Here is a 24,665-nt window from a genome sequence, read left to right on the forward strand (position 1 = left end):
CTGCGAGAGGGCGCTCTATTTTGCGGAGTTGTTCAGAAGCGACACAGAGGAAGAACTCAATGGATTCAGTGTGGGATGAGATCGGGAGCTTGGTGAACTTGCTTACCGGTAACTTGCTGGACTCGCTGGCTAATGTTAATTTAGCCTATTCCTATTTCTTTATGCTATTGTGCAGCTGAATAACTGTTAATGTGTTACGCTAACACACCGGACACTATTCAGCTGTTGTTCTGTGTGCTGTTGTGGAGCTGAATAACTTGCCTTTCCAGATTAAATGTCTGTTCTTGGTCTTGGATTTTGTGAAATAAATTTCTAAATAAGTGCGACTTATAGTCCAGTGCGACTTATATAGGCTATGTTTTTTTCCTCTTCCTGACGCATTTTTTGACTGATGCGACTTATACTCCGGAGTGACTTATAGTCCGGAAAATACGGTACTGAAATCAAAACTGACTGTGTTTATGTGAATTCTCGTCAAGACTGTCATTTTGACATTATTTTGTGGGTATTTGACTGTTTAAGCGCAATAAGCAGCGAAAACTAACGCAATTTAGTGCTGAGAGCCTTTTTTGTTTGTTTATATGTGCACACAATTTGGGTGTTAGCACAAAATCTGCAGGAATGAGTAAAATTATGCACAATACGTGCAAAACGAGAAATTCAAGCCCTGTAACACCAACAGTATTCATCAACCAGTATGCATTTCAATCGAGATTGCGATCTTGTAACGATTAATCGTGCCGCTCCAAACCTGTGAGAACGCAAATCACTGATAACTTTATTCACTTGAGGTAATGGTGTTTGCAGTTTTCTAGATTAAAGTTCTGTACACTCTAATAAATGCTGGGTTGTTTCAATCCAATTTTGGGTCAAATATGGACAAACCCTAAACGTTGGGTTAAAAATGTACTTTAAAAATGTAACCCAACGGCTGAGTTTGTCCATATTTGACCCAAAATTGGGTTGAAACAACCCAGCAAACAACCTTTTTTAGAGTGTGCATTATAGTAAAATTAATTTAAAACAGATTATTTGATAGAGAATTAAAATTAAACGTGTTAACTCCTATTATACCTTCGCTTTGAGAACCTACATGTGACTGAAGGTATAGAAGCCCATGCTGTATAAAGATGGATGTCTGTAGCATGCATATTTTAATAAGACAGTGAACAGAACTTGCTTTAGCCCAGAGTTCAGCAATAAACATTGGAGCTCTCCAGACTGAATTAATTTGGTGGCATGCTGACTAAATCGGTCTAAAGGCTCCGATCACCACAAAAGGTTTAAGTTTGTTTAAGATCCTCTTCGCAAGTCTTTCCAACACGAGTTGAAGGAGACAGAGCGCTCTCGTATAATTTACTTTGGAGAGTTTATACGAGCCGCGACTCCATTGTTCCGTCACACATTCTGGATTCTTTATGATGCCGAAGATCTATAGCAGCACAATTAACGACGCGCAAATTAATTCCAGAGAAAATGATTAGATGACAGAGAATTAACAAGGATGTTGATATTTCTGGCACCGGGATCAGGGAGAAACACACAAAGCGAAGTGGCCCAATTAGTGGGTGTTTAGCTGGAGGTGGAGCCCTGAGGGTGGGGGGAGGAGGGGTCGGGCCCCCGAGGACTAGTTGTCATGGTTACTAGCGTGTCACCGAGGGCCCTTTCCCTTTCACGCTTTCATTCTCCGTTCTGTTCTCCCTCTCAATCACCACCACAATTAGACACAAAAACACAAGTCTCTCTCTCTCTCTCTCTCTCTCTCTCTCTCTCTCTCTCCCTCCCTCTCTCTCTCTCTCTCTCTCTCTCTCCAAGGCCAAACTCTCGATTTCAGTCCCTCGAGGGAAGGCTGAACGAAGCAAAAAAAAAAAGTGTGTTTTTTATGAACACTGAGCTGAAGTGGAAAGAAAACTTTGAATGTTCTTTTCATTGTTTGTTTTCTTACCCTCACAGTTTTCCCCTCCTCTAAGTTGATCTGTTCTTTTTGTCTAGGATTACATAATGGTGCCATCCGTTCCCATTAAGAGGTGTTGCTTCCTAAAGCGGACAGAACGGGGAGGCTTTGTGCGGTTCACAATCTGATGATGCTTTTGGAGTTTCTAGAGTATTGTGACGTATGCATTTGCATCTTTAGTATTGCATCTTTATTGCATTCTTGCATTATTGCACTTTTCGCTTCAAAAAACGATTCTGCGGTTTGTACATCTCTGCACAATGAAATTAATTTGCATCTTGCACAAGATTATCATCTTTAAACAAAGTTTTTGCATGTTTTAATTCCATTTTATTTCATAATACTATTTGTAATAAGCATTTTCCCAGTATGTACATCAAGCATGCAGTCAGTCTGTGCATGAAGACCAGAAGATCCCGTAGAGAGAATTAAAGCATTTCAAAGCAACTTCCATACATTTTTGATGCATATTAATGACTCCTCTAACCTGAGAAATGTCTAATATCACTGATCTTAGCCTATTATCTCCGTGTGAAGACTGATATTTCACTTCCACCAGCCGCAGACGACAGTGACGTGTCTTAAGCTACAGGGAGCAACAAGCCTGCCGCTCAAACACACTGGATACTCTGCGCTTCGCGAGTTCGGAGTAATGCTCTGCTGTGCTTTATGGACTCGGACGGCCAGTTGGCTCGCCACTATGCAAAGCCAAGCTTGAAAGAAAAAACACCCTGGAGTCTTACAGAAGGAAGCCCTCGTGTCTCACATCTGATGCTGAAGGTTTCTTCTCAGCTGGCTTCTGCTTCTCCTACAGCAGTGAGAATAAGTGGAGCACAAAAGGAGACGTCGTCTTCTGAGAAAAACGCCATAGGTTTTCAGATGAGACCCATCAATGTCTGACACAGCCCAACATTGCTAAGATACTGAAGTGTGCCGTCAATATACAAACTGACAGATTTCTAACATCTCAATTTCTTCCGAGACCAAATCCTTAGGAGATTTATATGGGAGATTGTTTCCACCACGTAATATTTTTCTTTTAATGTAATTGCAACTACTCACAATTCTGACTAAGACTTGCGACTATGTTTCCCAGAGTTGCGACTTTATTTCCCAGAGCTGCGACTTTTGCAAATATTTCTCAGAGTTGCCATGTTATTTCTCAGAGTTGCGATGTTATTTCTCAGAGTTGCCAATCATTTTCCAAAGTTGCGACTTTTGCGAATATTTCCCAAAGTTGCCAAATCATTTCCCAAAGTTGCCAAATCATTTCCCAAAGTTGCGATGTTATTTCTCAGAGTTGCGATGTTATTTCTCAGAGTTGCGATGTTATTTCTCAGCGTTGCCAATCATTTCCCAAAGTTGCGACTTTTGCAAATATTTCTCAGAGTTGCCATGTTATTTCTCAGAGTTGCCATGTTATTTCTCAGAGTTGCAATGTTATTTCTCAGAGTTGCCATGTTATTTCTCAGAGTTGCCATGTTATTTCTCAGAGTTGCAATGTTATTTCTCAGAGTTGCAATGTTATTTCTCAGAGTTGCGATGTTATTCTCAGAGTTGCGATGTTATTTCTCAGAGTTGCCAAATCATTTCCCAAAGTTGTGACTTTTGCAAATTATTTCTCAGAGTTGCGATGTTATTTCTCAGAGTTGCGATGTTATTTCTCAGAGTTGCGATGTTATTTCTCAGAGTTGCGATGTTATTTCTCAGAGTTGCGATGTTATTTCTCAGAGTTGCCAAATCATTTCCCAAAGTTGCCAAATCATTTCCCAAAGTTGCGATTATTGCAAATTATTTCTCAGAGTTGCGATGTTATTTCTCAGAGTTGCGATGTTATTTCTCAGCGTTGCGATGTTATTTCTCAGAGTTGCCAATCATTTCCCAAAGTTGCAACTTTTGCGAATATTTCTCAGAGTTGCCAAATCATTTCCCAAAGTTGCCAAATCATTTCCCAAAGTTGCGATGTTATTTCTCAGAGTTGCGATGTTATTTCTCAGAGTTGCGATGTTATTTCTCAGCGTTGCCAATCATTTCCCAAAGTTGCGACTTTTGCAAATATTTCTCAGAGTTGCCATGTTATTTCTCAGAGTTGCCATGTTATTTCTCAGAGTTGCAATGTTATTTCTCAGAGTTGCCATGTTATTTCTCAGAGTTGCCATGTTATTTCTCAGAGTTGCCATGTTATTTCTCAGAGTTGCAATGTTATTTCTCAGAGTTGCGATGTTATTCTCAGAGTTGCGATGTTATTTCTCAGAGTTGCCAAATCATTTCCCAAAGTTGTGACTTTTGCAAATTATTTCTCAGAGTTGCGATGTTATTTCTCAGAGTTGCGATGTTATTTCTCAGAGTTGCGATGTTATTTCTCAGAGTTGCGATGTTATTTCTCAGAGTTGCGATGTTATTTCTCAGAGTTGCCAAATCATTTCCCAAAGTTGCCAAATCATTTCCCAAAGTTGCGATTATTGCAAATTATTTCTCAGAGTTGCGATGTTATTTCTCAGAGTTGCGATGTTATTTCTCAGCGTTGCGATGTTATTTCTCAGAGTTGCCAATCATTTCCCAAAGTTGCAACTTTTGCGAATATTTCTCAGAGTTGCCAAATCATTTCCCAAAGTTGCCAAATCATTTCCCAAAGTTGCGATTATTGCAAATTATTTCTCAGAGTTGCGATGTTATTTCTCAGAGTTGCGATGTTATTTCTCAGCGTTGCGATGTTATTTCTCAGAGTTGCGATGTTATTTCTCAGAGTTGCGATGTTATTTCTCAGAGTTGCGATGTTATTTCTCAGAGTTGCGATGTCTCAGCGTTGCAATGTTATTTCTCAGAGTTGCAATTAGAGTTCGGTACCAACTCGGTAGTGAAATTTTAAAAAAATTGAGCGTTGTTGAGTGGAATCGTAAACACCTCTGATTGGCCATTGTTTTCACGACCTCTTCGGATATGTCTGTGATTGGCTACAATGATCAACACATGGGAGCGTTTGAAAGTGTTTTGTGCCTGTATCTCTGTAAGCGCTCGGTGAGGAGCATCATTGATGGATATTTACAAACATGTTTTTGAAGTGCTGATCATTGTAGCCAATCAGAGACGTTTAAGATTCCGCTCAACAAGTCACTTTTTATACTTTCAGTACCGACTTGGTACCAAAGTTGGTACTTTTTGACAACTCTAGTATAGCAACATCATTTCACAGAGATGCAATATCACTTATTTTTATTAAATGAACCGTAAATTCAGTTTCCTAAACTATAAAAAGCTTAAACTTCTAACAGATCAAATTTAAAGTGGAATTTTGCTGACAATTAGATGTTGGTTTAACCATAATATCAAAGTAATCTTTTTTGAGGAAAAAAATCTCTCTTTTCACTAAAACACTGAAGTGTAGGTGGATATACAAGTTACATCATGTCGGAGGTTTTCTTGGCTCATCGGCCTTAGTGTTAGTTTTGTGCAATCTATTCCCTCATTGGTTATATAAGCCCCCAACGCTGAGAACTGCAGGAATATATAAAAAATAAATGCAATATTTTACACCAGGCCATTGTAAAAACCAATAGTTGCACACCTGCACCAAAGGTTACAGTATTTACAATTGTTTAATTTGTTCCAGTAACAACTGCTCAGCAGAATACTGTCAGATGACATTACAGGTGAGATGGAAATTCCCTGAGAAAGACTGTAAACAGCATTATGGCTGTGTAATAGTTTGAAGCTCACCTGACATCCTAGAAGCAGATCTGGCTGGCACACACAGCACCCTGTAGTCTAAAGCTAATCCTATTAAAGCGGAACTAGGTATTACTGAGATCTAAACCCACCCGCCCGCACAAAGCTGCGAACAAATGAAGAGTAAAGTTGAGGAACACCTCCAAAGCCTTCTGGACAAAAGGGTAAAACCGAAGATTTGGAAAAACATACGGCTGGAGCATTGCTTGTGCGATAAACAGCTGCATATGCATTAGATGAGAAATATGTAGAAGGCAGCTGCAATAGAGCATTAATCTGCATTACAAGGCTTAGCAACTGCTACGTTTTCATCAACGCCATTCAATATTCCACAATAATCTGCCTTTTTAAGGGAGAAAGTGTCTGAGAAAGCATAACAGAATGAATTAGAGAGGTTTCCAAAAACTCAAGACATTAATATAATTCAGGGGTCTTCAAAAAAAGGGTTCGGAAGATATACTTTGATTTGGGGGGAAAATATAAACAAAATGCATTTTAAGTAAATCAATTCAATTTAAAAAATGTAATATATTTATATATTATATATAATATCTAACAAAATAAATGTATAAATAAAGAAATAATAAATATATACCTACTGATGCTTGATTGACACCCTCTCATATGCATGTTGCGCGAAGGAAAAATAAATATTTATCTTAATGCAAATAAATAATCAACAGAAATATAGACTGAAAAAATGACTTTCAATTTTGCATCTCCTTAAACATTTTTGCAATTCCTCAACCATTCATTTATGTTTAATGCATATATTTTTTTATTTATTATTGATGGTGCATCTATTTATTTATTTAAATATTGGTTTATCTCCTTGCACATTTATTTATTCATATATTTATTTATGCAACAATAAATATGGATTTATTTATTTATTTATTTGCATATTTATTGTTTTTACAGGTTTTGTCCTCTATAATAAATATTTGTATGAAATATAAATAAATAAATACAAATACAAAAATAACAACAACAAATACACAAAAAAGTATTAATAAATATATTAAAATAAATAAATAAATAAATAAATATATATATATATATATATATATATATATATATATATATATAAATAAAAACATGAAATAAATATAAAACAAATAAATAAACAAATAAAATAAACACACACACACACACACACACACATAGGTAAGAAACAGGTATTTGTAAGCACTTGTTGGTTGCAGATACAGCCAGTGTCCTGAAGAGGGCGCTGTGTGCACTGTGTGCTCTGAGTTTCGCATGTGGAGTGCAGTTGCAGACTGTTAACATGTTGTTCCCATCCAAGTAGTTTGTGAAGTCTTTGTGAGAGGATATATGAGTCAGGTGCTACACTTCAGGAAACTAAAACACTGAGATGTTACTGTAATTTTACGAGTATGATTAAGAGATAACCTAATGTGGACGAAGAAACGTATCACTGTCTAAGGACTGAGAAGGTTCAGTTCACTTTCAGTAAATACTGTAGAAACTAGAGCTCTTACAGCCGAGGTGAGCCAATGGTGTCCCATCAGTCAGAATATGCTGAGATCTACTGGTGTCGTGTGTTTGTTCGTGTTCTAACACACACGGATTGCCATAAAATACAGAAGTAGACCCCAGTAGCTGGAGCTCGGCTCCTGTGCCAGTGGCTCCTGTGAGGAGCACTGCCGCCATCTTCTGGAGGAGTGCAGAACAGACACGGCTGTAGTGTCCAAGAAAAGCTCCGTTGTACATCTACGGTTTTTATTATATGTAGATGTTTTACACATATTTTCAATCACTCCTTTCATTGTGTTTTAGAGTTAAAGGAAATGTCTGTGAACTTACAGGATAATGCCCTGCATGGCAAAAAAAAAAGTTTTAAAACCAGTTTTATTGCATTTGATAGCCTACAGTACAAATTGTGTAATGTTCATCATCACATGACGTCGTCAGGTTGCATGTTTAATTTAGCATGGTGTTCTTAATAAAAATTGTTATTTTGCATCCAAAAATTGAGTACAAATGTCTCAATTTGGGAGTCCAGTTCAATGAGTCGAGAAGGAGATGTTAAAACTAAGATGTAAAAATCCACCGAATGGGTGACGTGTTGTAACTTTTCAAAATCAAACTTTATTTTTTATCTTTTTCAACACAGAATCTAATACTACACATATTTAACTATTCAAAATGTGTATTGGTCAATCTCAGGCAACTTTATTTAATTTTTTACAAGGTTTCTAAGCAAAAGATGGACATGTTTTCTCAGTCCTGTTACCGAAACTCATGTGCCATTTAAAAAGCATGCCAATTAATTCCTTAGTTTTCCCCACAAGAAAGTGTTTATTTTAAAGAAATTGTTGGTTATATGTTCAAATAACTGATATGTGTGACAAAAAAAAAATCACTATATTAAGGCAAGGGTGTATTTAACAAAAAACACAAAGCCATTTTTTTCATTTTAAAGAAGGCCGAAGCAAAAAAATACATTTTAAATCATAGATTGGATATAAAGTCACACAGCAGTGCAAAAAAATTCTAATTTCTGAAGGATTTTAATCATTATATTTCATGGTAAAGTTTAGAGATAGGAAGTGGGGACATGCAGAAATGTTTTTATTTATGTTTTTAATTATAGCCTACATTTTAAATGTGTAGTTAGCTTAATGTGCAAGACATTTTGCTCAATAATAAAATGTATTTTAGAGTTAATTTTCATGCAATTTTAAACATATAATGTCCTGGGGACAGAAATGTCACCCTTTCGGTGGAATGGCTCATATTAACTTTAATATTACTTCTGGTGCAACTGACAGCATGAGTGAAGAAGTGTTTTATTCATACAAGACGTTCTGGACTAGAGATCACCGTGGTTTAGTCGAGGTGCTTGAAGAGGTTTTACTTCTAGATAAATGTGGACAATAAATACTGAAACTCTGCAAGTCTCTGAGCGCGACCCGATCACACTAATCTCTACAGTGTGTTTATCGTGTATTTTATACGCGAAAATTAGTTTAATTTTAAACGAAATTTACGTGCATATGATAGGCATGGGTTGGTTGAGTGGTGGTGTGTGGTGCGTGTGTATTACACGCAATGAAGTGCGTATCAAATGCACGCGCAAACTGTGTATCATATGCACGTAAAAACTCATTTTCGCGTATAAATTGCACGATTAACGCACGATAAACACTGCGTGATATAGAGACGCATTTACAAGCTCGCCGGAATAAAGAAATGTGAAGCTTTTCAAAACATTTCAAAGATTACACGTGGAAAAGTATTAGTCGAACAATCAGACTGATTCATATTTATAAACTCTCATTCTAATGGAAACACTGATGATCGATATCAGTTACAGTGCAAATCAATACTTCCATTTGAAGTCAAAAACTCTTTTTTAAATACTGAGATATTTGAAAATAAAAATAAACGAATGCACAAAAGAACCTCATCAAAAAATTAATAACATGATTAAAAAGAAAGTCCTCATGATTAAAATAATAAGACCAACTTTGTTTCCCACAACACCGTAGAATTAAAGAAGATCTAATGAACAGTGCAGATGAGCTAAAGTCAGGATCTGAACGGTCCGTGTTTAACAGGAACATAAACAAAAACTAAATCAAGTTTAATCGTTCTGAAGATGAAAAAGAAAACACTGTAGAGCTATTTTTTTATATAATTGGACACTATGTTGTCAAAGTTCGTATCCTGGCTTTATAGTTATATACCTCCATGTGTCATTACATTAACATTGTAACTAAAGCTCAAATTGTTGTTGTTTTATCAGCAAGTGTCAGAGGTGTGTTTTGTCCATCATTAGAACAGTGTATCGCCGTATGTTCATCAACTTACAGGTTACAATAAGTACTGTACATGTGGGCACTCAGTTTGTCCTGACGTTTAATTCATTAGGCCAAAATCTTGAGTTATAAAAGATGATGTGCTATGCATCTGTGTTGGCTGACTACAGCAAATGCCAGACTTATATAGCCGAATATTAGACTTCTCTGCTCCTCGAATACATAACCCTTTAAACATCGTGTTTTTGAGTAAAAAAAAAAATCTGTTCTTTATTCACCCTTGCACTGCAAACATGCAGACACACTCCAACCTGTGTTATAAGCGACGCGTCACACACTTCTGCTGTATCTATACCACGAATGTTATTTCTCGTACCATTTATACGCCAAAAATGGTTTTGCGTGCATATGCTACACACTGAAAAAACCCTTGTAGGATTAGGGGTGTGGAGTGCGTGTGTATTACGCGCCATAAAGTGTGTATCATATGCACGCGGAACTATTTTTGTCGTATAAATGGCACGAGAAATAACATTCGTCGTAGTGAGATCAGGCTGGAGGTTTTGCTGATAGTTTGAGGATCCAATGGAGTTACAAGGTTTAGTCAAAAGCTATTTTCAGTATAAAGTTCTATTCAATCTCATAAATCTCAATCTCATTAAATACAAATTAAATACAAAATAACAACATGATTAACAAGTATTTTTCCCCCTAATCAAACTGTTTTCAGAACTGTAATGTTACAGAAGAAACACTAACAGAAACATTAAACACTGAGTATACTCGGAGTTGTTACTGACAGAGAACAAGACAGAACACAGGGTTTTTAGACAGAACTGAAGAGCAAATGAACTGAACTAATAATCAATCAGAAACTATAGAACCAGACAGACAGAACTGAACTAAACCCGACACAGACAAAGACAAATCTAAACAGACAATGATTGATGACATTGACAATGAAGGAGTGAAAAGTAGCCTACACAACATAAGCAAAATATATATCAATATGCATGTTCATGCAATATGTTCATTTATGTCTCAACAATGGATCAAATAAAACTGTCACATTCCTCAAAGCAATAAATCACACAATATATAGGCATATATATATCAAGTTCACACCTTTAGTAATAATAACAGCACATCATGTTGTACACATTCGACCGCAATAATGAGAAACAAAAAAAACAGTGCAAGTGCATCAGACTGCCAGCAGGGGGAGACAAACACACATGTAGACCAGCCTGCACCGCAGATAATGACCAGCAGAGACCAGTAGAGACCAGCAGAAGTCACTGTGCAGACCAGCAGCTTGATCTACTGACCCAATCTTCAACTTTAACACTCTCTGATGATTACGCCAATCAAATGATTGATGCAGTTAATACCAGCCAATCACTGGGCTCCATTTACTCCATCTCTCATTTCAGACATCAACTGAAGATATCATAGGCTATATATATATATATATACATATATAAAGTTTAAAAACAATTAAACACATGCATATTATCGAACTATATGGGGTAAGTTGTCACAATGCAAACTGTCATTTAACAGGCTATTAGATTAAACATATGCATAAAAGAGTTAATTAATAAACAAACTTAAAAAGAAGAGTAAATTACCTTACCTTACAAGAAAGGTTTGCGGTTATATTTTTTATGCAGGGCTATTTTATTTTATTTTTTTGGTTTGGGAAACAGCATTTTAAAATCTTAACAGATTCAAGTCAATGAGAAAACACATTGATTGTAAGTTTTTAACTCAAAGTTACTGATATCTCGCTTTTGTGACAAACCAGCACACATACGCCTGACTTCAAAATTACATCTTTACAAAAATTACATATTAAATGTGGAGATTGGAGACATTTATAAATCTTAGTATAAGCAGGGCAATAAATATGTTTCACAAGACACAGCTGGAGTTATGAGTTTGTGCAGGTGCATCGCATCACTTCACACACACACACACACACACACACACACACACACACTCATCTGACGTGAAGCATCAGATCCAGCAGTGTTTGTAGCACTGTAGTTCAGGAGGTGATATTACACACACACACACACACACACACACACACACACACACACACACACACACACACACACACACACACACACACACACTCATCTGACGTGAAGCATCAGATCCAGCAGTGTTTATAGCACTGTAGTTCAGGAGGTGATATTACACACACACTCTTACCTTGGCGGAGCACATCTTCTCCATTCATGTAAAGTCCAGTGATAGTCCATAAAGAGTCCCATTGTGTCATGACCCGCTTCTTCACACACTGTCTTTACAACTCTCTCATTCACATTATCCTTCACATATGAACCGTTCAAGTGTTACAATCCATTCCACGCGCGTCTTCAGAGAGATCGCGCCACATCATTACAGTCAGTGTTATTTCTGACTCGCGCGCGCTATAACGGTGTGTCTAACCCGTAACACACTAAACACACTCAATTTAAACTTTGACAAGCATTTCGGCACGAGAAAGACAGTCGTCGAAGAGCAAAGCAAGCATGAATCCATGTTGCCTGGTGATACAGAGAGCTCCGCTGCGTCCAAAGTGAGAAGTTCAAGCTTCTGAAAGTTCCCAAACTCAACAAGTGCGCCCTTCATTCCACACGCGCACGCGCGCGCAGACTCAGCACCGCGGCATCATGGGATTTGTAGTTTTGTAGGATATTATTGTATGATATATAACATTTAATAAGGGCTGTATCTTATGGAAGCTTGTTCATGGCACGGAATAAAAAATAAATAAAAAGGTAATTGTGACTTTTTATCTCATAATTAGTTTAGAGTCTGTGGTGGAAACAAGTTTCCATTATATTGCCTATATTATGAGTATTGTGAACTTATTTCATTAAAATAATATTTCTTAAAATACAATTAAACTCAGCTCAATTATGTTATGTTGCTGAATGAAACTTAACTGTATTGATTAAAACCATTCAATTTTAAAACATTAACTTTATCTGTTAAAGCTAAAACACATTTAATAACATTTAATTTCCTTCAAGCAAAGCATGCTGGGAACTAGAAATCTGCTTATAATCAGTTATTGAGTTCATGTAACTGTCTATTAAGTGCAATGAACTCATTTCATGTAATACATCTGACTCTTAGGTTTGATATACGGTTTTGACCAATTCATATCAATTGAGAGACTATTATATATAGACTAAACAAATGAATGTAGTCACACTTTAGTTTAGGGTCCAATTCTCACTATTAACTATTGTATTAATGACTTTTGCCTCAATAAACTCCTAATTACTGCTTCTTAACACAGTTAGTTGTTAAGTTTAGGTATCGGGTGATTAAGGGATGTAGAATATGATCATGCAGAATAAAGCATTAATATGTGCTTTAGAAGTATAAACAGCCAATATAATACGCATGCTGATAAACAACTAGTTAATAGTGAGAATTGGACCCTAAAGTATTTATTTAAAATTAATTTTCATGCTGCAGGACCATTAACTAGTACAACTAAAAAGAAAGAAAATTGTGACGACAGCATAGGCCTATAAATCAAATTTCCCTTATACAAATATATACATTTTAACCTAAAAAAAAAAAAGGTTCAATACTTTCTATACAAAAAGTTATATTTTTAAACCCTATTCTTGACTCAATTTTAAAGAACCCTAAAAAGATCCCATATAGGGTCACGTGAGTAAAATTATTGCATTATAGTTTTGTTTTATGAGTTTTTTTTTTTCTTGTGATAAAGTGAGTTGTTTAATTCATAAAATCTAATTAAAACAGAAAAAAATACTTGTTTTTATTATTAAAGCTAAATCCATAAAAATATGTCCTGATTGGAACCCATAAAAAGTGTCTTTTCTTCAGATTGTAGATTCTTGATGTCAAATGTCCAAGTCAACTATCAGTATATTTATAATAACTGCATATTTGGGATTTATTATATATTCAGATTTGTATATATATTCTGTTTTGCTAGAATTATTTCCTTTATAATATTGGAATAAGTACGAGTTATAGTGCAGCTGAGGTCTCCAGAGAAGATGTATTGAATAATGCACGCTCTCCCACACACACATACTTCTGGGTCGTGAGCTCGTCCAAGTTGCATTACTGCGTGACCGGGAGTCAGACTCTCAAACACAAAGACATTGTGAGCCGTCTCTCTGTGTAACCCCAACACATTCCTTCACACATGCCATAACCAAAACCACTTCAGTGGCACAGGTCACGTGACTGGAGTTATTCTGCGAACTTCTCCAGGTTACGTGAAAAACACGAGAAAAGAGGCTCTTTCTTCATGATTTAGGTCAGGCGGCGGCAGAACTCATAAACAGCTGTTGTGTGTCAGGCTTTATATTTAAATGACAAACTCAGTCGCTGTGGTCCATTTTAGAGGATTGTGCGTTTTTACATGTTCATCTTTCTTTAGTGTGTAATGTCGCTGTTTCAGAGTGAAAAATCTCTGCAAAGTTACAAAGCACAAAGTTATTCTCTATATCAGTGTTTCTGAACTCCTGCAACGCCTCTATTGTAGTCTCGAGTTTCTTCCGGGAATGAACACGTCACAATATTCCTCATTATAATAATTAATACGCAGAATAAAGAGGCGGGGCCTGGTTGAGTTAGTTAGTAGTGTGTTAAACTGGCGGTTATGGTAAGGGACCCAAACACACTCGACCAATCACAACACACTGGTCCAGCCGACCAATCAGAGCACAGTGTGCTTTTCAGAAGGAGGGGCTTCATGGAGACAGGAAGTAAACAGTGTGTGTTTTCCGAACGCTTGGTTAGGTTGCAAGCTCTGTTGTTAGTAGTTGAACGAGTCTGTGCTTCCCGAAACCATCGTTCTAACGAACATTCACAATCATCATCGCAGAGTTGTGTGTGTGAGGGACAGATCTCGAGCTGTGGTTAGAAGCAGAGTTTCTTGTTTTCATGACGTGTGGAGTCAATTAGGGCTGCATAACGATTAATCGCAACTAATCGTTTGCAGAATAAAAGTTTTCATTTACATCATATATGTGTGTGTACTGTGTAAAATAATTATGTATTTATAAATACACACACATGCATGTATACATTTAAAAAATATTTACATGTTTATATACATTTTTATATTTAAATAAAATTTATATTATATATAATTATGAATACATAATATATAAATAGATTTTTTTCTCAAAATTATACATGCATGTTTGTGTATTTATATATACATAATTATTATACACAGTACACACACATATATGATGTAAACAAAAACTTTTATTCTGCAACGATTAGTTGCGACTCAGCAAGCTGACATTCAGTGCAATCTTTCATTTAGAATGCATACAAATGTCATTTATTTAGTTTAAGAGATTTAAAGCATCGTTTTTGAATAGTGCGCACTTGTACGAGCTCTAGTGCGCAAGAACGAGACTATGACTGAATCTGGAAATAAAGCAAAATAACTGAGAAACATTTGAAATAGACTTCAGATGCCATGTCCGTAATTTATAGCAAAACATCTAGCATTAATTCGATCACAGATTCATTAAAATAAATTATTACTCCACCACCTGCGTGACGTCATAAACCAACCTGGTTGAACGTCAAATTTGTTACTATATGTTTTCGGGAAACAGTCGTGACTATCTTATTGATTTCTTCAACGATGCATCGTACTATTGTAGTTAAGTTACGGCATTGTACGGGAAACCAGAGAGCTCGACCAATCACAACACACTGCTCCAGCCGACCAATCAGAGCACAGTGTGCTTTTCAGAAGGCGGGGCTTCATAGAGACAGGAAGTAAACAGAGCGTTACTGACAGACTGTGAAGAGAGGAGCCGCAACAATGGAGAAAATGGAGAAAAAAAAGCATGAAAACCTGTTTTAGTGGAGCCTAAAAGCAAGTCTTTGCATAGGTCCTCTTTAATAAAATCTGATTTAACTTTTTTTTTAAAGTTTTGTTAAATAAGATAACCAGCTCCAACTAAGTTCACGCGAGTTAAGATTCAGAACAGAGGTCTATTGATTCAACAAAAGACAGATGAAGGTCGCTTCAGTGCGAGTCAGTCAGTCGCTCTCTGCTATTCAAACACTGCAGGATCAACAGGGAAATGTTTTAACTAAGGCTTCTAATGTGATGAGGTATTGATTGTGAGCTTCTTATCCGCCTATAGGCTTAATCTAAAAGTGTAGTCTCATCTGGGGCTGGAATCAAATCCATCACAGTTCATGCCAAACTGAGAAAGCGTTGGAGATTACTGCCACAGCACAACGCCTGAGCCGTATATATGCAATGAGCTCTGCAAGAAGCTTACGGAGGAACGCATCTTCACGCTTGACATTCGATTTATTTGGCTGCCCTATAGAATAATCCAACAATGTGACGGACTAAGAAGTAAATGTTCATTATAAAACTTACACAGACTGCATAAATACACTCATGTTGTGGATGAACCACTTCTGCGAGAGGAAACCACAAGATTAACCGCTGAACTTCAAGAGGAAAACATCGGCTTTCCTCCAGATTTCTGACTAAAACACTTCCTTTTTCATCGCCACTTTCCATGGATAATAAAACTGGGTAATTAGCAACCAGAACATGTTGAAATGTCAACATCACCGGTTAAAACGGCCGTTTTCATTTTCTATGCTGCAATTTTTACAAACATGTTGCCAACTTTTGGGACAGATCTGTGTGATTTTATAGAATTTAATAGCAATTAATATTAAAATAAAGACAAACATATTTAAAAAGAAAGAAAAAACAATCAAAAACAATATTGGATTATTGGTTGCGAATACATGTATATTGCCCATAAATTAAATAAATAATATTTGTTATTTGTTATTCAGGGTTAAATTATTACTGTAAATTGGATGAATTTAGTTGCTAGATACAGTCAAAACCATGCAGTCCATGCATTTGAAGAGTTAAAAAGCATCTTTATAGAGCTTTTAGTTCTGCCTTTTATGAAAGATGACATGATGAAAAACCATGTGCGCATATGTACAGTATAAACAGAAGGAACCAGCTCAATAAAGCTGACATCTACATGAAGATTAAGATGAAAACTACAATCTGTGCCAGAAAGTGAACAAAACAACAGGAAAACGGGGAATTAGACAATCAGTTTATTACTCTTTTCTCCTTACGCAAGCAATCAAATGAAAATATTCAATGTATTTCACACAGTGTAGAACAAATGAACAAAAAAAACCCAGGTTGTACAGCGTAATTATTTTACATCTTCATTCACACGTGTTGCATACCTTACTTGTGTTGCATATAATGTGTAATTATCAGCAATTGAAAAGAAAATGGCAAAAAAAAAAAAAAAAAAAAAAAACATAACTTGAAAGTGACTGGCTGACCGAAAAGACTATAGCTAAAAAACAATGCATTACTCGAGAAGGTTATGAACGGAGTTATCATTGCTTTTCATTCAAATAAGTGCACATCGAGACTGAGAACATACGCTCCATATATTAATGATGGGAAGCTCTCATGTGCACACACACACACACACGCACACACACACCTGAACAACCCCTTATGTCATCCATTCAAGTTTTAATCATTATTCAAGTTATTCAAGTGCAACGAAAGTTTTTTTTGCCGTCTAAACAAATGTGGTCCGCGAGTCATTCGTAAAACAAATAAAAATTACATAAAATACGTAGAAAAATATTCCATTGAATAGTAAACCTACAGTAAACACCAGAAGAAGGCTTTGCTTTGGTCACTTTATTTCAGTGCAGTCGGGTGACATTCAAAGTCTCGACCAATGAAAAGGCTCAGCCAAGACCCACATCCAATGACATCATCACGACGAAGCCAAGAATGGATGTCCACGAGGCCAGCTTACCGTTACCACTGTAAAAGAAACACACACACACACACACACACACACACACACACACACACACACGTAAGCATACTGTATTATTTTTCCACTAAAAATAAAAAGTAGACTGTAAACAAAAGTGGCCATTCAGTAAGTGGCCATCAAAATAAAAGTCCCGCTTCAGAATCTTATTGGCTAAACAGAAAAAGTCAATGGCAATAAAAAAATAATGGCAAATGTCCACTGATATCAAAGCCTCTTTAAAGGTGCACTGTGTAATATTTAGGAGGATCTGTGGACAGAAATGCAATATCATATACATGTATGTTTTCAGTGGTGTATAAACCCTAACATAATGAACCGTTATGTATTTATTACCTTAGAAAGAGCATTTCTATCTATAGTACACACACCGCGAGTCTCCTTACATCGACATGTTTCTACGGTGGCCCTGGACGGACAAACGCGTTTCGTCACTATGTTGTTCTTCGTGCAAAGAAGCGAGCTAAAGTCAGCGAATAAAACACTCACACAATGATGAACAAGTAACAATAATATTCGCAATAACATCGTTTTACTGAATAATTAGGTAAACCTAATTTCTTAATTTATCTTTGTAAAGAAAGCATTGCTTAAGACGACATCACTTCCTGTCGGACACCGTAACCTCTGTTGGGTGCAATTCACAACCTCACCACTAGATGCCACAAAAACTTACACACTGCACCTTTAAGGCTTTTTTTAGAGCCCGTTATTATCACATGAACATCTGCAGACCTTCTCGTCCAGTAAACACTTTTACCGTGGTACTCACCTGAGTTGAGCTTCAGGAATGATGTCATCCACCACCACGTACACCATGGCTCCTGCAGCGAAGGCGAGAGCGTAGGGTAGCAACGGCTCCGCCATCACCACGGCAACGGCCCCTAACAACCCCGCCAGAGGCTCCACCATCCCACTCAGCTGCCCGTACCTGAGACGCAGAGACCGAACGTTACACGGCTCCCCAACTCAACGGACGGGGGTTACAATCTCACAAATCACAGAGAGCGGAAGATATAATGGGAATACATTAACACTAGTAGACCTTAAGAAATGTTTGTGACTGTGGCATTGAGTCAAAACTAAGAGAGCTGCAGCTTCCTTCTAAGACAGCATCATAACTAGTGGCCAACCAACATATCGCCAATTCAGATATATTGGCTGTCATTTGGACGTTCTTAAATTATTTTTAAGTTTGGCTGATAAGGGCCAGTTTGGCCTTGGTATTATTTTTATTTTGTTTGGCCGATAAGTGTCAGTTTATTCTTTTTAATATATATATATATATTTTAATAATGTAATTCTGTTTGGACAATAAGTGTGAGTTTGGCTTTTTTCAATGAAAACTTTTTTAATTAACTTTTCTTTTTTTGTTCTGTGTGGCCAATAAGTGTCAGTTTGCCCTTTAAAAAAAAAAACGTATATATATATAATAAAAAATCAGTTTGGCTAATAAGTGTCAGTTTGACTTTTTTTTCATATAAAAATAAAATAAAAAAATCTGTCCGATAAGTGTCAGTTTAGCCCCTTTTTTCTCTCTCTCTCTCTGTTGTGCCGATAAGAGTGTTTATTCTTTTTAATATGTTTTTGTTTTAATAATGTAATTCTGTTTGGACAATAAGTGTGAGTTTGGCCTTTTTCAATGAAAACTCTTTTAATTCACTTTTCTTTTCTTTTTTGCTGTTTGGCCGATAAGTGTGAGTTTGGCATTTGCATTCTGGTATGGCCTTTTCTGCAAATGTTGGTCCAAATGAAGGTGTCTAAATAGTTTGGAGCAGCCTTTGCATTATAATAATGTATGCCTGGCGTCCAGGTGACGTTAGGCAGCTCACTTGGTTTTGGATGTGAACGTGTATTTGTCTTGACTCACCAAAAGGATCTCCATGTGGACACCCCAGAACCCCGCAATGGGAGACTCACTGCAAGGCCTTCTGGGAAATTCTGAATGCCAATGCCAATCGCCAGATTTCTGAAAGAAACAGACATTATCACTACATCAGTTCTCGACAGATCTGGTGTTGCATCGCAGCAAACTGTTCCAAGTGGTTCTGACACTCTGTAACTTCTCAACTCTCTTAACTTCACACATTATCTCAGCGAGAGGTTTCACAGCGAAGCGTGTGCCAGGGACTCGACTGCTGACGAAAGCGCTCCGCTTAGGTCAGATCAAGGCTTTCTGAAGTGAACATATGGGTGTGCCGTACCACAAGAACTCCAGAAGAAACGGGTTGTGGATGGGGCATGAACTACATCTGGAATCACACTGTTGTGTTTGGATAATCCTTTATGAAACGTTCTCGCAAACCGTGAGACAAGCCTTTTTAGGCTTCATATGAATTAATACATTTCAAAATTCTGTTTTCATTTCAAAATGCTCTTTGTCCACACTAGTGTTTTCCCAAATGAAATATCAGAATTAAATCATCTAACTCCCATTTATCGCAAAAGTTTTCAAGCTCGCAGGTTTTTCAGGCAATTCGAAAAAGGAATATTTCGCAAAACTGCAATGCAAACTGTTTTTGCGCATTTACAGTCGCCTGACGTAGAGGACGCGGTGTGTTTGGACAGAATATGAGTTCTTTATTAAATTCATAAAAGACAAAAGATTTACAGGAATAATGGATAGAAATGGAAAGAAATGGAGTGAGAAACAGAAACTCCTCATATGAGCCGCTGCCGCTCTCAGTATACGGGTCTTTCCTCACCATTAATGATTGATAACACACACGTCTCCTTACATTAATAATAATGGCCAGTGCGGTGACTGGGATATACGTAAACCTGCCAATGTTTTAGTCGCATAACATCGGTTAATGGAAACGGCGTAATTTCGCAATAGTTTTTGTTAACATTTAGAAAAAAGCAAATCTGCAATGCAACGGCTACTGTTCGGTTAGGGTTAGTTGTAAGGGTTCAGGTTAATAAGTTGACAGGTACCGTGTTTTCTGGACTATAGACCTTATGCGCCGGAGAAACGAGGACGCCGCCATCTTTAGAATATTGTCTTTAAACTTCCGTTTTTGCGGTCGCTCTGTATATCTCTATGGCATCGCTGTCCAGGACTAATTAGCTTTTGAAGTGGATTTACTTAATGTAGAGTTAACGAAAGTTATCATGAGGATTGTAATGTTTATATCAGATGTCTTAACAAATGTCAGACCGGGAAGATTTTAAAACGAGTCGGTCATTCATAAATACGCAAGATCGCTGTGAAAATACAGAGCGGAAGACAAAAGGCATCACGCTTAAAAGGGGCGGAGCTACATGAGGTCTATAAGTCGCACTTTTATTCATAGTTTGGCTGGTCCTGCGACTTATAGTCAGGTGCGACTTATATATCAAAATTACTTCATACTGACTGAGATGAACCAAGAGAAAACATTACCGTCTACAGCCGCGAGAGGGCGCTCTAGTTGGCGGAGTTGTTCAGAAGCGACACCGAGGAAGAACTCAATGGATTCAGTGTTGAGGAATGAGATCGGGAGCTTGGTGAACTTGCTGACCGGTAACTTGTTGGACTCGCTGGCTAATGTTAGTTTAGCCTATTCAGCCTCAGGTATATGTTCTTTATGCTATTGTGGAGCTGAATAACTGTTAATGTGTTACGCTAACACACCGGACACTATTCAGCCTGTTGTTCTGTGTGCTGTTGTGGAGCTGAATAACTTGCCTTTCCAGATTAAATGTCTGTTCTTGGTCTTGTATTTTGTGAAATCAATTTCTAACTAAATGCGACTTATAGTCGGGAGCGACTTATAGTCCGGAAAATACGATAGTTGCAAAGTTACTTATAGTCAATGTCTGCTGGGGAGCATCAAAATAAAGTGTTAGTTGTTTCAAACCTGTATTAATTTCTTCTCCTGAACACAAAAGATGATATTTTGAAGATAAATTTATACAAGTTGGAAACAACTTGAGGGTGAGTAAACTATGACAGAATTATCATTTTGAAGTGAACTATCCCTTTAAGCAGACGGTCTAGAGGTCGACCGATTGATCGGTTTTGCTAATTAATCGGCACCGATAACAGATTGCTGGAACAATCCATAGCGATAGTTTTTCCGGGTTGGGTTTTCTGAGAGCGCCCTCTATAGGCCAAATAAACCCATCACTGACGCCTCTTGGAGTTTGTTTTGACACGTGAGGCTGAGAGCGGGACACTTCAGATACGGATTTACACTACAGTACATGCTTTCATATCATTATATAGTGATTAATTAGTTGACTAGATGAGTGGAGAACAGCGGTGTGTTTGCCGTCGAGGCTGAGAGGGCGCTAACATTAGCAACTCAAGCGGTTAAAACAATGTGACAAAAACACATGCATATGTTTAATGTCTCAATTGTTACCATCTGTTTGCATTACTTTATATCCAGCTGGTCACTTTTATGCATTAGTTACGCATCAAAGTTGCATAATTAAAGCTAGAGACATGAGAAAGCAAACTGTGTTGTCATGCGGACGACAGAAACAAATCAGAAAAGCATTCGATTTCACTTTTTTTTTTTATCATCACTGTATCACATTTTGTTTTGTTTTGTTTTAAAGTGTTTTAAAATAGTGTGATAGTATATATATAAAATATGGATATGTGTCTAATTTCAATGCTATATGACGTGTGTGTGGATTTTAAAATGGCCGCATCTTTAAGCATTTGGATTTTTTTTTATTTTTTATAAAGAGTCTATTTGTAACATTAACTAAGGTTAATAAAATTATTGTTCATTGTTAATTTCACAACGCTTTTTAAAGTTGTCTCTCGCCATTGACTACCATACATATTTTTTCTGAAATAAGGTCCCATGAGCCGGAAGCGGAGGGGCGGGGCTTAGGCTCTCTATGCAGGAGTGAGACCGCTCCCAGATTTAATAAAAAATATCTTAATTTGTGTTACGAAGATGAATGAAAGTCTTACAGGGAACAACATGAGGGAGAGTCATTACTGACAAAATGTTCATTTTTGGGTGAATTAACCCTTTAAATTACAAGGAGAATATTGTGTAATAACCAGACATTGCATTTTCAAATGAATCCGGATTAATGCAGACGGTGCACATGCGAGTGTGAACGGGCATTTACTCAAACGCGCGTGTTAGATCAACACTTCAGGATGATCTCGGGAGTGTGTGAAGGCAGTGGGAGTGTGTGTCTCTGAGGGTGGTCTCTGATAAGCATCTCTGTTTGTTTAGCCCAGACTTCTGCACAGCGTAATGGAAGTTCCCGGAACCGAAGCAAGAAAAGCTGCTGTGTTTCGAGTCCCCCTCTTCACTCCTTCTTCCATCGCTCCTGCTGGCACCGGCTCAAGCGTCGGCCCCGCAGAAGTCAGATTAATGACAGCTAGTCACGGAAAGGCTTACAGCAGCCGATGATGAAGGAGCGTTTGAGGGAGACAGAGCGAACGAAGAACATTCTGGCTGTACTTTTCAACATAATGCACGTAAATGAGGACTAGGACGGCCAAGCTACAAAATGACAACAAAGAGTTTTTAAACTGGTCCAAATGCTCTTCTTACAAGTTTACTGCTTGATATTTTAGTCTGTTCCTCCAACACAATCTCATAGCAATTAATAACTATTTTACATGTTGTCAAATTGCCAGCCAATTCACATGGATTCGTATATGATCTGCTTACGCACCAGTGACGGTTAGTTCAGTTGTGGACCTTTATGAGTATTTTTTTTTTCTAAAAATCTTACATTTTTCTATGATGTTAGAGATTTTGAAGAAGACAAAACGCAAGTGAAAGACAGAAGAGAATGGATTCAAAATGCTGATATATATATATATATATACACACACATATCCCCTGGGTACTTTTAGGGTGTTGGTCAATAATTAACTATTTTATTTTTTAGGCCTATATTATTATTTGGTTCGATAATATTTGTATTTAATATTTTGTATTTGTAGGGTATTTTATGACACTAAGTTATATTTATGCAGTAGTTATAATCCACTTATTCACTTTTTGAGTATGGCCTTTAAAATTAAATTTCCAACTTAAATAGTCATAAGTTTGATCTCTTTTTAAAGGGATATAATAAAAAACTAAAAAATGCAAGCATTAACTATTCACAAATGTAAGCCTTTATTTCTTTATTAGAAATATAAGTTCAGTCAAGTATGTGCACGTTTTGACTGGTAGTGCAGATTTTCTTTAAAGGGCTGGTTGATTATGATTTGACTTTTCTAACTGTAGTTAGTGTGTAATGTTGTGTTTGATCATAAACAACATCTGCAAAGTTACAACGCTCAAAGTTCAGAGCAAAGGGAGATATTTGCTTTTAAAGAAATAGTTTTAAGGACTACAACAAACGGCTGGTAGGAACTACACGACATTCCTCCCGGGTTAGTGACATCACCAACCCTAGAATTTACATAAACCCCGCCCCCTGAACACGATTATAGGTTATCAAGACAGAATATGCTAATCATGAAATGTCCTGTTGCTTCTACATGTTGTCACTTCTTCTTGAGTCTCTCCATCATTGTCTGACTCCGGTTTGAACATAAAAGGCTAAAAGTTGTTGAAATTTTCGGTGCATGTGTGTGTGTGTGTGTGTGTGTGTGTGTGTGTGTGTGTGTGTGTGTGTGTGTGTGTGTGTGTGTGTGTGTGAGGTAAAAGGACACAAGCTGTTGAAGCTCCGCCCCCTGTGCCGGGAGCAGCAGCTCATTTGCATTTAAAGGGACAGACACAAAACGGTGTGTTTTTGCTCACCCTCAAAAAGTGACTATTTTAACATGATATATAAAAATATCTGTGGGGTATTTTGAGCTAAAACTTCACACACACACTCTGGGGACATCAGAGACTTATTTTACATCTTGTGAAAAGGGCATTATACCCCCTCCCCCCCCTTTAAGCATTATGAGGTTGAATATTTTATATAAAAATGAAACATGCATGAATAGTTCACAAGAAGATTGTGATTTAGAAAATAAACGGGGTGAATTTCCATTTCATGCCGACTCTAAGAGGAAGAGAAATGCAGAAAGGATGAGACAGGAGAAGCTGTGGTGTGGCATAATGAAAGACTGGAGAAAAGGGTTTTGGAGAAGGGCGAAGTGAACTCGCTCACACAGTGTGGAAACAACAGCCCTTCTCAGCGTTTCAGAAACATGTTTTCCCATCCCCAGGAATTCTCCTCTGGCATATTTCACTCCTCTGAGGCAGGTCTATTTCTGTGTGTGTGTGTGTGAAGAGTGTGTGTTCACCTCCGAGGACAGGCTTCAGAAAACCACCAGCTCTCAAAACAGGGGTGGAGATCTCACAACGTACAATGCCATTCCAACACTTCCCT

At 37.3% G+C, this 24,665-nt stretch overlaps 2 protein-coding genes across 5 annotated transcripts in view; both read right to left on the reverse strand.

The window, feature by feature from the left end:
* The window catches only part of LOC306989550 (uncharacterized protein), a 72,275-nt gene extending 60,146 nt beyond the window's left edge, over window positions 1-12,129 (reverse strand). Inside the window, exon 1 of the mRNA XM_079595374.1 lies at window positions 11,686-12,129. Within this exon, the coding sequence (XP_079451500.1) occupies window positions 11,686-11,709 (24 nt within the window). The 5' untranslated portion in view covers window positions 11,710-12,129. The remainder of the gene's footprint in view (window positions 1-11,685) is intronic.
* Window positions 12,130-16,586: 4,457 nt separating this feature from the next.
* slc39a11 (solute carrier family 39, member 11) overlaps window positions 16,587-24,665 on the reverse strand; it is a 159,187-nt gene continuing 151,108 nt past the window's right edge. For all 4 annotated transcript variants that reach the window (XM_079595591.1, XM_079595590.1, XM_079595593.1 and 1 more), the window contains exons 8-10: window positions 19,234-19,332; window positions 18,136-18,294; window positions 16,587-17,350 (exon numbers count right to left, since the gene is read on the reverse strand). In XM_079595591.1, coding sequence (XP_079451717.1) covers window positions 17,272-17,350; window positions 18,136-18,294; window positions 19,234-19,332 — 337 coding nt within the window. In that variant the 3' untranslated portion in view covers window positions 16,587-17,271. The remainder of the gene's footprint in view (window positions 17,351-18,135; window positions 18,295-19,233; window positions 19,333-24,665) is intronic.

This window comes from Phoxinus phoxinus (genome assembly GCF_949152265.1).
Source record: "Phoxinus phoxinus genome assembly, chromosome: 21".
In the NCBI taxonomy this organism is placed as follows: domain Eukaryota; kingdom Metazoa; phylum Chordata; class Actinopteri; order Cypriniformes; family Leuciscidae; genus Phoxinus; species Phoxinus phoxinus.